The 17,271-nt window shown below is 39.1% G+C and overlaps 1 protein-coding gene across 3 annotated transcripts in view; it reads right to left on the bottom strand.

The window, feature by feature from the left end:
- Positions 1 to 17,271, bottom strand: part of PREX2 (phosphatidylinositol-3,4,5-trisphosphate dependent Rac exchange factor 2) — a 285,626-nt gene that overhangs the window by 135,200 nt on the left and 133,155 nt on the right. For all 3 annotated transcript variants that reach the window (XR_006272238.1, XM_043483105.1, XM_043483104.1), the window contains exons 19-22: positions 12,729 to 12,814; positions 6,520 to 6,656; positions 3,093 to 3,210; positions 1,240 to 1,424 (exon numbers count right to left, since the gene is read on the bottom strand). Coding sequence is in view for 2 of the 3 variants with exons in the window: in XM_043483105.1 (XP_043339040.1) it covers positions 1,240 to 1,424; positions 3,093 to 3,210; positions 6,520 to 6,656; positions 12,729 to 12,814 (526 nt within the window). In the remaining variant the exon portion in view is untranslated. The remainder of the gene's footprint in view (positions 1 to 1,239; positions 1,425 to 3,092; positions 3,211 to 6,519; positions 6,657 to 12,728; positions 12,815 to 17,271) is intronic.

The raw sequence follows: 17,271 nt of genomic DNA, 5'->3' as shown, positions 1-17,271 counted from the left end.
ACTTTCTTCATGTGTAAAATAGAAATATATACAGTATTAAGTTGTACAGTTGTCATATATAAAATAATCCATGTAATTTTGTAAATTTCAAAAAGTTAGAAAATGAGATAAAATAATTACAATAAACTGGTCCCAAACTCTCTATAGATCTTCTCAGTAGTATAATGTATTAATAGTTGGGAATGGGTTGAATTTTGAAACTATAGATTCTCTACCAATAGATATATATAGTGGTACAATGTCATCATAATGATGGGATATTTTTAAGAAGTTGACTTTCATATTGTAAAGCAGTTACCCTCCAATTAAATTTAAAAAAACAAAAGAAAAAAGAAATTGACTTTCAGAACATAAAACAAAAACACAAGATAATTATTTTTGAAATAGTGAATTTCGATTTTTCTATTATTTTCTGCCACTAAAATTATAAAAAATACCTGCTATTATTACTAGATCTATCTCAACTATACACATTTTAAGCATGAACTGAAATGAAGAAATAAAGGTGGTGAAGACACATATTTCTTGTTGTACCTGAATCCTCCCAGGGTGATGTAAAAGTGGATGGAACACGAAAGTTCTGACTTGCAGAGGGTGCAATAGGAGTCTGACCAATTTACCTTGTGAAAGGATCGCAAAAAGCAAACACAGGGTGACCTCTTACTTAGCATGTGTTTTATCCATCTCAATGAAGATCCTCTTCCTCTCTCCCTGTCTTGCTTTAAGGACTAAGGACAAGACCCTTCATAACTAAGAATTATATACACATCTGAAGATCTATTCCTAAACTAGTCTCTAAGCTTCGAGAAACTGTATGAAATAAACATGAGCCTTACAGAATTTGAATGCATTTTACGATTTCAAATATTCTTCAGAGGACTATGTACATTTAGGAAAACACCATCTGTCATGAAAGCCATCTGAAACGTTTTCACGATACTGAATTCACAGACGTAGCAAACTTACTAAATCCAGAGAACCTTTGCCAAATCAACTAATGCTTGCCTGGGCAAGCAGCCCATCTAACATAACACTGTGCTCCAAAAGAGGTCAATTAAAAAAAAAAAAAAAAGACTATACACAGTTGAGTAATGAGGGAAAAAAGAACAAGAAAGAGAACCTGAATGAGCAGACAGCTGAAGCATTCACAGCTATTTCATTTTTTAAAGTGGGGGTGGGTGAGGACTTCAGCTGTTTCACTGAGAACACAGTATCTTCCTCTGACAGGACCGCTCGTACCTTGGCAGTGAGGCTGAAGAAGCCCTTGGGCTCGATCATCTTCTCCACCACGTTGCACTTGATCCCAGCAGTGCTGTCATATTCGTACACGACACCATACTCCAGGTGGACATTGTCCACCGTCAGACTCACGTGCTCCTTCTTCCCGTCGATGATCGCCATGGTGCTGAACTTGTCAATGACCTCTGGAAAAAAGACAACGTTAATTCAGCAAATTCAGGAAGGGTTTTTTAGTCTCTTCAAATAATCTGAGTCTCTCTGAATAATTTTTAGAATTTTTAAAAGGTGACTAAATCTGATGTGCTAAATGAAGTATCTAGCTAACGTTTTTAAAAAGAACATTGAAAAAAAATACAAGATTGACCGATCCAAACCTTACCATTCTAATATGACTAGTTTTATCTTTGCACACCCAGTAGTTTTGACCTATGGACCATATGCATGCCTATTTATATTTGTATCGACATGAAACATACAATTTTTTCATTAAAATCATGCATAACTTCAAGTGAGGGTTCCTAAAACTGCCTCAAACACTGGATGAATATTTTCTCAAAGCAGAAAAAATACAGAAGATCATACTGAAGCAGAAAGGAGATGCAATAATTATTTTTTCAGCAGAGAGTGCCTGAATTTTCCCAAACAGCATCTTCTGAGGCTAACTCATTGAGAAAATGTATCACTGTTGACTGTAATAAAATTTCCATCCTGAATATATTCCTACAGGTTTTTGGCCAATAATCTCAGTCAGCTAGTGAAAAAAACAAAATGTAGTCTCAAGCAAGAAACTGCTGAGGAATCTAACAGTAAATACTAAGTAAAAATACAGTACTAGTTTACTTAAAACAATTAATCCCTAGAATAAAAACAGGACCAGTAAATAAAAAATAGGCAAGAGCAGAAAAAAACGTAATTTCAAAGGAACTATGAACTTTCCAAACTAGGGCTTCTCAAATTTTATTGTATATACAGATATTACCTTGCTAAAACTGAGATTCTCACCCAGTAGATCGAGGGCGGCGCTGAGCCTCTGTATCTCCATCTTACTTACGTGATGCAGGTGCTCATGGTTTGTGAACCACATTGGAGTGGGAAGGTTGACACAACATTTAAACTCAAAACAAGGAAACACATTATAGCCAGGGTTTGAATCCTCATTCTACCACTTACTAGCTTGGGCACATTCATTAACCTCCACGGACCTCAATTTCTTCTCCATAAAGTTAGATGATAATTTTGACGCTTTTGAACTGTGGTTTTGGAAAAGACTCCTGAGAGTCCCTTGGACTGCAAGGAGATCAAACCAGTCAATCCTAAATGAAATCAACCCTGAATATTCACTGGAAGGACTGATGCTAAAGCTGAAGCTCCAATACTTTGGCCAGATGATGCAAAGAGCCGACTCACTGGAAAGACTCTGATGCTGGGAAAGACTGAAGACTGAAGGAGAAGGGGACAACAGAGAATGAGGTGGTTGGATGGCATCACTGACTCAATGGACATGAGTTTGAGCAAACTCCAGGTGATGGTGAAGGACAGGGAAGTCTGGTGTGCTGCAGTCCCATAGGGTAGAAAAGAGTCGGACACGATTGAGTGACTGAACAACAAAATAGAGCTTCATTTCTGATGAGCTGATGAGGTAATCCATGTAAAATACCTAACAAAGTGCCTAAGAAAGTGTTGTAGCTATTCCATGTTAGCCACGAGCAGTTATGACTTAGGGATTTGACGTGATGTCTGTTTGAGACGATGACTAAAGTAGTGACCTGAACACACAAGGTTTTTAATAACTGGGACTCGGCAATGGCACACTGACAGAGAATCCTATAAGCCCAAGAGAAGAAGAAACCCACCTGCCACTTTACAGTCAAAGGAATCCCCTGCTTCATCTCCTGGCGGTTTGGAGTTGGACTTCTGAAGGTCTTCCTGAGCGCTCTCAACACTATTATAAACCCATTGTATGGAATCTTGCTGGAAATGAAGGAAAGAAATCTCAGAGGTATTTAATATCAGTGTTTCCTAAAATGCATATCCATTTCATAAATGTGCTTCAGAAGAGGTGACAGTCTTATTCACCCTTCTAGTTTAAGTACAATAAAATTTGAAAGAGAAGGAAAGTCAATGTCCAAAACTGACAGGAAGTCAATAGCAATTAATTTTTTTTTTTAACAAACTAACCTTTTTAAGCTTGAGGATTTTTTCTTTCAAAGACAGGTTTATAAATAAGATGTATTTCCCAAATGTCTTACTCAAAGGACTCAAGTGTATCTTATAATGACCTATAAATTACATTTGTAAACAAAATAAATGGTAGATAGACACTTTTCTGAAGAAGCAGTCATCTGTAAGTGTACAGATGATTTAAATGTCCTTCTTTAAAAAAAGCTTTTTTTATGTAGACCAATTTTAAAGTCTTCATTGAATTCGTTACAGTGTTCTATCTGTTTTATGTTTTAGTTTTTGGCTATGAGGCATGTGGGCTCTTAGTTCCCTCACCAGGGATCGAACCTGCACCCCCTGCACTGGAAGGCGAAGTCGCAACAACTGGACTACCAGGGAAGTCCCTAGAAAGCTCTCTTAACAGTCACACATGTTTCAAATACACTTAATGTTTTTCGTGAATCAAACCAATAAGAAAACTGGAAGAATATCTTTCAACTCATGGGGTTCCCAACTGAAAAAACTACCTTTTAATCCTTCTATGTCATAAAAGGTCCTATAATTTAATTTAAGTAGCAGTTCCCCGTCTTATTTAGATAAATGAGAAAGAGGAAATGGCTACCAAGTAAATGTTTTCAGGGTTGCATTACTTTAATGTTTGTAGTTTTCCTAGGTTAGGATGATCAGATGAGCTGCATGACTGAAGTGTGATATAATTTGTATTATCCATCTTCACAATTGTGTTTAATTATTGTAGTGCTATACATTATTAAAGGCTTCCCTGATAGCTCAGTTGGTAAAGAATCTGCCTGCAATGCAGGGACCTTGGTTCAATTCCTGGGTCAGGATAATCCACTGGAGAAGGAATAGGCTACCCAATCCAGTATTCTTGGGCTTCCCTTGAGGCTCAGCTGGTAAAGAATCTGCCTGCAACATAGGGACCTCGGTTCGAGCCCTGGGTTGGGAAGATTGCCTGGAGAAGGGAAAGGCTACCCACTCCAGTATTCTGGCCTGGAGAATTTCAGGGACTATATAGTCCATGGGGCTGCAAAGACATAACTGAGAGACTTTCATTTCACTTACACATAATTAAGGGCTTCCCTGGTGGGTCAGATGGTAAAGCCTGCAAAGTGGAAGACCCGGGTTCGATCCCTGGGTTGGGAAGATCCCCTGGAGAAGGGAATGGCAACCCACTCCAGTACTCTTGCCTATAAAATCCCATGGATGGAGAAGCTGGTATGCTACAGTCCATGGGGCTTTGAAAAGTCAGACACGCCTGAGAGACTTCACTTTCACACATCATTAAAAGGCTTCCCAGGTGGCGCAGTGGTAAAGAATCCACCTGCCAATGCAGGCGATGCAAGAGATGAGGGCTCAATCCCTGGATCAGGAAGATCCCTTGGAGAAGGAAAATGCAACCCACTCCAGTATTCTTGCCTGGAAAATTCCATAGATAGAGAAACCTGGCAGGCTACAGTCCATGGCATTGCCAAGAGTCAGACACAACTGAGCAACTGAGCACCAATACCACATCATTAAAATGCTAGCTAACACTTAATCATGCAAATAAACTTCGGTAACTGGTTGTGACCTTCAAGGAACCAATCCCCCAGAATCCAAACCTTTGTGTAGCTCCTTCTGACCCTCAGCTTGGTCATGTGATCTGACTTTTCAGAGGGCTAGTACCAAGCATGATATAGAGATCATCACTTGGAATATTCCCTCTTGAAACCTAGACACTATGCAGAAAGGAGAATTCAGCTCAGGACTGGAAGGGAGGGCCAGGTGGAGTGGCTCTGGAGTGAGAAATCTTCAGGAGGGGACCTGAGCACCAGTCAGTTCCCAGCAGAATGAAGCCCTCAAGGAACCAACACCCAGTCAACCCGGAGAAGCAAGATAAATAATGAATCACTGTTGTTCCAAGTCACAAAGTTTGGGACAGTCTATTTTGCAGCAGTGGATACCTGCTAGAGTGTGCTATTTGCCTGGTGTATTTCTCTGTTTATTTATTCTTTTTCTTAATTATTTCACTGGTCAACACCTCTCCAACAAGGAAGATAAAGGAAATGAAAAGAAATGGAACTCAATTTAATTACTTCTTAAAATTCTGGCATAAGGGGAAAGATCTGATCATTTCAGTATCTTTTTAAAACTTCATTCACTAATATAGTTCAATAAATATTTATTAAACTACTGTTAATCCAAGTAACCCATGCATCTGCATGTGCATTCAAATTTGCTATGCTCGTTTGACCTTATTAGAAAGCAAAATTGATCAGCTATTTTCTTGGAGGCTCAGTATTTTGCAGGATGTCAGTCCTGGCCCAAGAGAAAGTAGTCATTCAGCTTTCCATTTTGGATACAAAATCATATTCCCAAATCCAAAAAAAAGGAGTATTTTACGTGCATGACAGAAAAAAACAGAATGCCTTTCCTTCAGAATTCCTTTTGCACTCAATTAACTTGAGAGAATTTTCTTTTTATAATCCAATACTCATTTGTATCTCATGAGATAGTAAGTTTTGCTTACCAAATAGGATTCTAACTGTATTTTTGTATGGCATGTAAAGTTTGAATCAGAGGACAATGCTTAAAATTTTAAGTAATGGCAAGCACATTGTGGTATTTTCTTTTACAAGCTAAATTCAGTTACCTAAATAAAACATATCCAACAGTCAATCACAGATTCTATAAATTATAACCTACAATTCTTTCTCATAGAAGTTTTTTAATAAACAGTGTAAGCATTTATAATTCATATATACCAACAAAGATACATGCTGACCATTACAGATTCTAAAGCAACTGTCAAGAAAACAGTTCAGGCCTTTAGATTTCAATTTGATAAACACTTAACTATTTGAAAACTCATCACAAGGAAAATGAAAATAGCCCAGGGCACTGTTTAAACTGGTGATAATACTACAGCAGAAAATGTGGCCACTTAAGCAGAATCGATAACTAATTACGTGCATAAAAGAAGCATTAAGAGACTGACAATGCTGCGCTTAAACGCGAACCTGGCGGTGGAAACCACAGACAGTTCTGGCATCATCCCATGCCATCCCCAGCGCCTTCTGAGCGAGTCCGCCATTACATGCACCAGCCGAGGGTACTTACCTTCGTTGGTCTCCGGTACTTCCTGCAGGCCGTGACGTGGGCGATAACACTGGCGTGTGTCTCTTTGCTGACGTTGATTCCATTGACTTTGATGATACACTGTCCAGGGTGAAGACCAGCAGCTGCAGCCACAGTTCCTTTAAATGCAAATGAGAAAATTGCCAAAAACTAATTGTAGGAATGTGATTCATTTCTATCCCATGTAACACAGGGAAGCAATTTTATTTTTTTAAGTTCCATATAGCCAACTTTTAAAATTAGAGTATAACTGCTTTATAATTTTGTGTTACTTTTTGCTGTGCAGCAAAACAAATCAGCTATATGGATGTGTGTGTGTATTTATATATATATATATATTTCCCCTCCCTCTTGAACCTCCCTCCCATCCCATCCCTTTTTCCACCCCCCTAGGTCATCAGAGTACTGAGCTGAGCTCCCTGTGCTATCCAGCAGCTTCCTACTACCTATCTATGCACATGGTATATATGCCAATGCTACTCTCCCAATGTGTCCTACCCTCCACTTCCCACCCACCCCGTGTCCACAGGTCCATCGCAGTTTTAAAATATAATAAAGATAAGTTATGACCAACCTAGATAGCATATTAAAAAGGAGAGACATTACTTTGCCAACAAAGGTCCGTCTAGTCAAGGCTATGGTTTTTCCAGTGGTCATGTATGTGAAAGTTGGACTATAAAGAAAGCTGAGTGCTGAAGAATTGATGCTTTTGAACTGTGGTGTTGGAGAAGACTCTTGAGAGTCCCTTGGACTACAAGGAGATCCAACCAGTCCATCCTAAAGGAGATCAGTCCTGGGTGTTCATTGGAAGGACTGATGCTGAAGCTGAAACTTTCAATACTTTGGCCACCTCATGCGAAGAGTTGACTCATTGGAAAAGACGCTGATGCTGGGAGGGATTGGGGGCAGGAGGAGAAGGGGACGACAGAGGATGAGATGGCTGGATGGCATCACCGACTCAATGGGCATGAGTTTGAGTAAACTTTGGGAGCTGGTGATGGACAGGGAGGCCTGGCGTGCTGCAATTCACGGGGTCGCAAAGAGTTGGACACGACTGAGTGACTGAACTGAACTGAACTGAGCTAGTATGTTCATGGGCTTCCCTGGTGGTTCAGATGGTAAAGAATCTGCATGCAACATGGGAGGGCTGGGTTCAATCCCTGGGTTGGGAAGATTCCCTGGAGAAGGGAACAGCTACCCACTCCAGTATTCTTGCCTGGAGAATTCCATGGACAGAAGAGTTCTTGATGAATCTGGCTCTGATGACAATGCCTTCTCAAACATTCTCTATTTATTTGGCCATTCAAACTGTGTTGAAGAGAGTATCTTCCCATCCCATCTAAGAATTCGTTTGAAGGGATATTATAAAGAGATCTTTATCATGCTAATCAGTTACTTCCCCTTTCAAATGTCTAATCAATCTAATGTTCTATACATGCAAATATAAAGGCAAAATGAGAAAACCAGAAGCACTGGCCTTTTTACCTTCATTTAGTCTACAAAATCTCTAAATATTAAAATAGTCTTCACTTTCATCTTTTTAAAATGACAATTAAAAGAAATTCCTTAAAAAAAAAAATCAAGTCAACAGCAACCAGGAGTGGACTGGATTTGCTAAGAAAATGAGTTTAGGATATATACAGAGAGTCAGGAACCAGAGAATTTGTGAAGAATAAAATTAACCAGAAAACATCAACTGTCCACCATTTATTTGCACAGATACAGTGGCATATTCTAACCAGTGAGTTAAGATTTTCAGGACCTGCCAATCAATACTATTTGATATTCTGAACAAATACAAAGCACCATTGCTAAATACAATATATGTAATTAATATCAATGATTGTAAAAACTATCATAAGCATGTCAGAAGAACCTTTCTTTGCAAGCAAGTTCTCTCATGAAGGAATTATTAAATGTGTTAAATATTAAACATGTTGTACAAATGAACTTATCTACAAAGCAGAAATAGAGTAACAGATGTAGAAAACAAACTTATGGTTAGCAGGAGGTGAGAAAAGGGGAGGGATAAATTGGGAAAATGGGACTGACATATACTCATTATTATATATAGAACAGATAACTAAAAGGACCTACTAATGCATAGCACAGGGAACTCTACTCAATACTTTGTAATGGATTATATGGGAAAAGAATCTAAAAAAGAGTAAATATATGTATATGCATATCTGACTCACTTTGCTATACACCTGAAGTTAACACAACATTTTAAATCAACTATACTCCAATATTAAAAAAAAACAAAAAAAACTAGAAGAAGAAAAGAAAGAACAGCCCAAAAAGAGGTACTGAATCAAAAAATAACCTGGACATTTGGGACCATAGGAGCAATTGGTGTCAGTCTTGAATGAGAAAAGTGAGTGAAAAATAAAGGAGGACAAAGCAGAGGCAGGTTTTGAAACTTGTGAAGTGAACATTATTATACACACAAGAGGAAAAGCATTTAAGAATTTTAAGCAGAGAAGTGACATGATCCCTCCCCACCCACTGAAACAGGATGGATCATTGGAGTTCAAGTCAAAAATCAAAATCACAGTAAGCATCTACTTACTGCAAATCCCCAGGTTGAAATTGAGGTAGCATTAGTTATGAAGGGGAGAATGAGATCAAGTATTTGATGTTTGATGATGGAGTTGATGGAGCGGTGAGGGTACCCAGGATCATTCCTGTGCCTCTGGACTCAGTGGCTGAGTAGATGGAGTTAATTAAATAAAGAGAGAACACCCGGAGGTAAAGCAACTTCAGAGAATAGATGAAAAGTTCAACTGGGGAAAATACTGGATTTTAAGGTGCCAAAGGGGCATTGATGTATAATAAACAATTAGATCTTGGCTATAGAATTCAAGGGCTCTGAGCAAAGAGATTCAGAAATCCCCAACAAAGAGGATCAATACAATTGTTTATGTAGAAAGCACGGAAGGCAGAGAAGAGAGCGCCAACAGTTAAGGGGTCAATAGATGAAGAGTTGGCAGAGAAGGGATAGGAGAAAAATCTGAAAGGCACCATCTCAGAAATCAAAATATGAACGTTTCACCCCAACAAGACTAGTCAGTTTAAACAAACGCAACAGAAAATTCAATTAAGACAGGAACTCTCAATATCCATTGCACTTCTCAGTTAAGTCCATGATTATTCTTATAAGACATGGGCTACTCTTGAAGACATGGGTAGGAGGTGGGAGGAGCTATAGCACTGAGCTGAAATTCAAGTAGGATGTGAGGAAGATCCAGCCAAAATACAGACCAGCATTTCAGGAAGTTTGGTCATGAAAAAAATTAAAATCCTGAGACCAATATTCTGGAGCTGAGGGTCTCAATCTTTGACATGCATACCAATCACCTGGGAGGGTGGGTCTTGTTGAAATGCAGATTCTGATTCAGTAAGTATTGGATGGGGCTTGAGATTCTGCATTTCTAACCATCTCCCAAGTGATGCCAATGCTATCAGTCTGTGGACCAAATTTTGAGTGTCAAGGATCTAGAGGGGAAAACAAGGAAGAAGGAAAGTTTTGAGTTTACTGTTCAATTCAAGATAGCTTTGTTTCTTTGTTTATTTCAATGCGGAAAAAACTGACCACTTTTATGTGTGTATATGCTAAGTTGCTCCAGTTGTGTCCGACTCTTTGCGATCCCATGGACTATAGCCCTCCAGGCTCCTCTGTCCATGGGATTCTCCAGGCAAGAATACTGGAGTGGGTTGCCATTTTCTTCTCCAGAGGATCTTCCCCACCGATGGATTGAACTGGCATCTCTTAAGTCTCCTGCATTGGCAGGCGGGTTCTTTACCACGTGCGCCACCTGGGAAGCCCAAGGCTATTTTTTTGGCCTCTACTATAGTAATCCAGTGAAGATAAAGGCTGAAAATTCTGGAAAGGGACTATCTGACAGTGTAATATCACAGAGGCAGTATCTGAAGGGATAGGCTCCATAATCTTTATAGAGATATTAACGTTGAACTCCAGAGAAGAAAATGGAAGACCTGTTCTTCTAGAGTAGGAGAAAAACAGATGATGGTCAAATAGCCAACAAGATATAGGACTTGGAAGACTTCATACCTGGGAGACTGGAGGCAATGATGAGGAGAAAACTGATCAGACATGTAAACAGACTGCTAAGTAGCAACAGGGGCTCAGTAAAAGACTAGACAGTGATTTGGGATGACACTAATTCCATATTCATGACAATTCTTTCTCAGCTGCTCAAAAGAAAGCACAAAGGCTGTAATTAGGTTTATCTGAGGCCAAAACGAGGTGGTCTGGATGCACCTGAGGGATAAGGCCAAGAGGACCCTGGATGCACCTGAGAGACAGGGATGAGAAGACCCTAATGATGCAGACAAGTGACGGCGGTGACCCACCATGGGGATAAAGCTGGCTCAGGAAGTGGTACTCTGAAGGATGTAATTCACCAGCGGAAAAGGAGAAGTATCCAAAGCTTGGACGACCCTATCAAATTTTGCATACCGTTTTTTATTGAACTACAGTTAACTTACAAACCAACTGAATTTTAAAACAACCTGAGAATATCAAAGTGATGAGAGACCAAAAAAAAAAAAAAACAAAAAGACTGTAGCGCCAGAAACTGGCATACTGGAATTGTAGATACCACAGGTAGAAGTTCAGTCATTGATATGCTCTAGTGTGCGACCATGGGAAAGGGCTGAAGAAGAAAAATGGGAAAGAAGTTTATTTTTTCATGGCAAGATTACAGCGCAAAAGGAAACCACAGGCTATTATCTTATTTCATATTCACTCGAAAGGAAAAGCACATGAGCATTTCTTTGTTTTCTTCTTTAGAAGCAAAAGGCATAGTAACCAGAATTGGACTTAACCCTATGACTAATTTCCCAAAATACAACCTTGCTCCTTAAAAGACAAGGAAAGAAAAAACTTGATTCACTCCAGTTTTCAGTTATTTCATAGTACTAACAAAGTGACTGGCTCCTTTTCGGTCTAGTGAAAATGAAGGAAATACTTGTCACATCAAACATCCCTTTCGTTATGCAATGAATCCCACTTCTGTTTTATAATTTTAATGAGTAACTGGAAATATCTGAAATATCTATTAATCTGTGTGTTTTAAAACTCTGAGTGAAAAGAAGTTTTTGAAGTAAGGTTAATTTTTATCACACATACACAAATGAAAGCAATTTTACAGACTCTAATAGAGGTCTAACTAGTATGTTCTTGATAAATTTGACTCTGATAGCAATGTCCTCTCAAAATTTCCCAGTCTAATGTTGGGATGATCATGTTGAGATGCTTTACAATTCACATATCTTAGTAATGAAAAGCATGTATATCTCTTGTTAAGATAAACACATCGCTTACTGCAATCCTTCTTCCTACAGCAGCAATTTATTTACTGTGGTTAGTAATGTGGGATCTAACAGTTATTTCTTTAAATTACATCAGTGTTAGAATAAAATTTAAAAGTGCACATGTTAACAAGAGATATCAAAGGCTGATTTGCCTGTCAAACAGAAAGAGAATAAAATATAAACATTAAGTTCTGGGTCCCCTAAATTATTTAATTTAAAATGCATTGGATGGTTTATAAAACACACGGTTTATGAGAACACTTGAACTAATCATATAGCAGCAGACACTACATAAACCACACAGATAATTCTTAAACCCAAACTCACATCTTAGAATTGCTGACAGAAATACAGTAATTTGCTGTCAGAGAAAAACAGACCACCTTAAAATCATTACATCCTTTGATTACATTGAAACATGGAGAAAAGTGAGATTGACAGGAATCATTCTCTTACGAATTTTTAACAATGATAAATTTGTCTTACAATTTGGAGTTTTTTGTTTTTTTTAATAAGAGTATATTGGTGTAGGTGGTTTAGTCACTAAATTGTGCCTGACTCTTGCGACCCCATCTAATGTAGCCTGCCAGGCTTCTCTGTCCATGGGATTTCTCATGCAAGGACACTGGAGTGGGTTGCCATTTCCTTCTCCAGGGGATCTTCCTGACCTAGGGATTGAACCAGAGTCTCCTGCACTGCAGGCAGATTTTTGACCAACTGAGCCACTACCATTGAGCTAATTCAGCAAACATTGAGAATATTCATAGCAACATGATTAGACACATTTTTGTTCAGTAAGGACCATTCAAACCTGCTGGCCAGTTGGATACCACACAGGATGACTTTCTCACCTCTTCCTACTGCATGCACCACCGACGGGCCATATCCTCGGATCTGGAAGCCAAGTCCTTCTGCTGAATCTGGGATTTTCACTGTCCTAAAGTCAATCAAAAATAAGGTAAGATGACTTTAAAATGCCACAACTGGTTAAAACAATAGCTGTCCACACAGCTGAATAAAATTCAATCCTTCAATAAATACATATCTGGGGTCTAATGTGTGAAAGAGACTGGGCTGGACAAGCATGGTGGGTGTACCTCCAAGGGACCCAGAGCAGGCACCCAAATTCTCCCACTGAACATAGTCATTGCATAGAATATCCTGACCAAGGAACAGGCTCTGGTCACACCAACCTTCCTTTGAATCTTGATTTAGTCCCTTAATACTTGGTTAACTTGGACGAACTGCTTAACTGAGCCAGTTTCCGCAGAAAGATGATGATGTTAAAATTACTCTGCAGGGTGTCAGTGAAGGTGAAAAGAGAAACCTTTGGTAAACTGCCCTGTCTCATGCTGTGAACTGCGCAAGTACTTAGTACAATGGAAGCATCTCTCCACAGTGTACTCTGACAAAGCCTTTGGTGCACTCTGCAAAATCTCACTTTTAAAATTAACATAAAAGAAACACAAGGTTCATCCATTTCTACCTGTTGGGAACGTCAGCAAAGAGCAACAATAAAGAGCTGGTTTTAAAGAACAGACCTGTCAAACATGGTATCAAAATCATTTATTTAAGAATATGATTAACTTTAGTGTTCATTCAGTGGAATTTGAAAAGGATAACACATCAAAAGGTAAATCTGAACAAGAAAAGCCATATTTTTTTAATGAACCCACATGGAAATGAAGAAGAAGGGATGGAGATCTTGAGTCAGCCATCATGGCAAACCAAGGAGGGTATAATAAACTGGCAGTAATAAACAAGCTACTCCAAGGAAGGAAGGCAGAAATCGGAGAGCAACAATGAAAAGCAGAGAACTCGAGATAAGACACAACATCATAACAACAAAAATGAGTCTAAATAAATTGCCAGAGAGAGCAAAGACAAATGAATACCATGTAATAAAAATGTTGATGGATGGCACTTGATGCCCAAGAAACAAAAGTGTTTTCCAAAAGATGATGAATTAATCATGAAATAAAAGCTGGTAGCATTTCAAGGGAACATGAGACAGAGTCTGAAGTTAGGTAGAGCAGCACTTACTTGTTTATGAAAAAGCTGGGGGAGCTGTTTGAGCAATGCTGCATCTAGAAAACTTAAGTAAGCTACACACTGCACTTAGACTTGAAGGCAGAGGCTGGCCCTGTAATTTCAAATATAACCCCGGCAGACATCCTGGCAATCCGTGATAGAAATGCAAACTATCTGTTTTAGGGAAGCCTGAAAGTGTTATTATAGAATTTAAAGAATCCTTTGTCCATGGAATTCTCCAGGCAAGAATATTGGAGGGGGTAGCCATTCCCTTCTCCAGGGGATTTCCTGACCCAGGAATCAAATCCAGGTCTCCCGAGTTGCAGGCAGATTCTTTATCATCTGAGCCACCAGGCAAGCCCTGAAAATGTTATTATAAATTAGGTTACACGCTATGAAGTGATCTGTATATTGGTGGCACTAAGCTTATGGAACAAATTTATCCTTTATCCTTAATTAAACACTTTGATATATAAGGCTACATCTGCTTCCTTTACAACACCTTGCTACTAGGGTCTGTCAAAGGTACACTGGAAGATGGAAGACTGACTAAGGAAAAGGGAACAAACACATCTTCTGAGCATGAAATAAAAAATAGAGGTAGCTCTTGCTTCTCTATGAATGAGAGAATGACAGTTCTTGAATGAGAGTTCACTTTTGCTGAAATAGGCTTTCCAGGTGGCACTAGCGGTAAAGAACACACCTGGCACTGCAACAGACATAAGTAATGCGGGTTTGATCCCTGGATTGGGAAGATCCCCTGGAGAAGGAAATGGCAACCCACTCCAGTATTCTTGCCTGGAGAGTCCCATGGACAGAGGAGGCTCTCAGGCTACAGTTCATACGGTCACAAAGAGTTAGACATGACTGAAGTGACTTAGGACTCACACTGAAATAACTTGGGGCTTTCTGGCCATGGTAAATTATTGTTGCTTTTGGACTGTAAAAAATTCATAATGGACTCTCAAAACTCTTTCTGAATAAAGTCTATCCTTATGTTGCTATTCGAGGTTGACTTTGCTCTAATCTTCAAGATTATTACATTTTTAACAAAATTTGTACAGAACACTGTGAGATGCATTTTGTTCATAACACTGTAACTCTCTTCATAAAATGACCTTTGGAAAATATGTTTCCCTGCTGGGACCACTATACTATTAAATGAAGAATTAAATTTATACAAGAGGAATGCTCATTTCCTGTAGAAAATGAGTGCACTAAATTATCTGCTACAAAGCCTTTTGAAAAATTCCTTGATATAATCAATGTGTAAAATACAGATGGGTTCAAAAGAAAAATTCTACTGTATTTGCCTCTCATTTTTTGCCTTTTTACTACATAAATTATAAGTGGAAATATAAGTAAGTATATGTATATACTATACATATACATTTTCTTACTATAAGTAAGAAACTATGAGAATGATTGACAGGAATCATATGTTAGAATAAGGGCATAAAGGAAAGGTTACAATATTTCAGACAAATTAAAAATAAAAAGGAAAAACTTGAGTATTCCATATAGTATCACTGACTCAACAGACATGAGTTTGAGCAAAGTCCAGGATATAGTGAAGGACAGGGAAGCCTGGTGTGCTAAAGTCCATGGGGTCTCAAAGAGTTGGACATAACTTAGCGACTGAACAACAACAATTCTCAAAACAGTCTTGAAATACAATGTGAAACTTACTTTTCATGTAATAGAGAAGTAGTGGGAAAAAATGAAATAAAAGGACAGATAAGCATCACAGATAACCTCACTGGAGGACATACTATGTGCTGAACACATGACTAGGTTCTTTACAAAGCTAGATTTATTTAAGTTCTTAGCACCCCTGTAACACTCTTACCATCCCCATTTTTTTATGGATAAGGATACTGAAACAACACAATTAACAAGCAAGTGGTGAAAGAGAGTCTTGAATGTGGACCAGAAATCCGGGATTTCAGATACGGTGCAGCAAACATGGAAGGAAGAGTCAGAAGACCCAGGTTCAACCCTGCTCATCTAGCAACTAATTCTAAGACTGAGGATTTGACTCTCTCTATTCAGTATTGAAGCAGATGACTTCCCAGTCCTCTGAATTGAAATGTCTATGATCAGTGAAAAGTATTTACAAGGTTAAATCAGAGAGCGAGGAACCATGGTGAGGGCCTTTAGTTTACTAATAATTTTTCTGGAATCTTACTGCCTCATCCTTTTCCAGCCTGTCCTTTTCCTTTTAAATGCCCATGCAGAGCGTATCACATGAAATGCTGGACTGGATGAAGCACAAGCAGGAATCAAGATTGCTGGGAGAAATATCAGTAACCTCAGATATACAGATGACACCACCCTTATGGCAGAAAGTGAAGAGGAACTAAAGAGCCTCTTGATGAAAGGGAAAGAGGATAGCGAAAAAGTTGGCTTAAAGTTTAACATTCAGAAAACTAAGACCATGGCATCCGGTCCCATCACTTCATGGCAAATAGATGGGGAAACAATGCAAACAGTGACAGACTTAATTTTTTTGAGCTCCAAAATCACTGCAGATGGTGACTGTAGCCGTAAAATTAAAAGACGCTTGCTCCTTGGAAGAAAAGCTATGACCAACCTAGACAGCATATTAAAAAGCAGAGACATTACTTTGCCGACAAAGGTCCGTCTAATCAAAGCTATGGTTTTTCCAGTAGCATGTATGGATGTGAGAGTTGAACCTTTAAGCTGAGCACCAAAGAACTGATGTTTTTGAACTGTGGTGTTGGGAGAAGACTCTTGAGAGTCCCTTGGACAGCAAGGAAATCAATCCCAAAGGAAATCAGTCCTGAATATTCATTGGAAGGACTGCTGCTGAAGCTGAAGCTTCAATACTTTGTCCACCTGAGGCGAAGAACTGACTCTTTGGAAAAGACCCTGATGCTGGGAAAGACTGAAGGCAAAAGGGGATGACAGAGGATGAGATGGTTGGATGGTATCATTGACTCCATGAACTTAAGTTTAAGCAAGCTCTGGGGGTGGTGATGGACAGGGAAGCCTGGCGTGCTACAGTCCATGGGGTTGCAAAGAGTCGGACACAACTGAGGGACTGAACTGAAATCCGGAGATAGGCAACTAGGTAAGCTTCATCTTAGGATTGAATAAAAGGGAAGCAATAGATCATAATTGAGCTTCCGTGGTGGCTCAGTGGTAAAGAATTTGCATGCCAAGGCAGGAGACCTGGGTTTGACACCTGGGTCAGGAAGACCCCTGGAGAAGGAAATGGCAACCTACTCCAATATTCTTGTCTGGGAAATCCCATGGACAGAGGAGCTTGGTGGGCTAAAAGAGCCGGTCACGGTCACAAAGACAACAAAAGATCTTACTTAGGCTTAGAGAAAAGATATT

Source organism: Cervus canadensis, chromosome 12 (genome assembly GCF_019320065.1).
Source record: "Cervus canadensis isolate Bull #8, Minnesota chromosome 12, ASM1932006v1, whole genome shotgun sequence".
Taxonomy (NCBI): domain Eukaryota; kingdom Metazoa; phylum Chordata; class Mammalia; order Artiodactyla; family Cervidae; genus Cervus; species Cervus canadensis.
The sequence above is the reverse complement of the archived record's forward strand: the minus strand, read 5'-3'. Positions and strand labels throughout refer to the sequence as shown.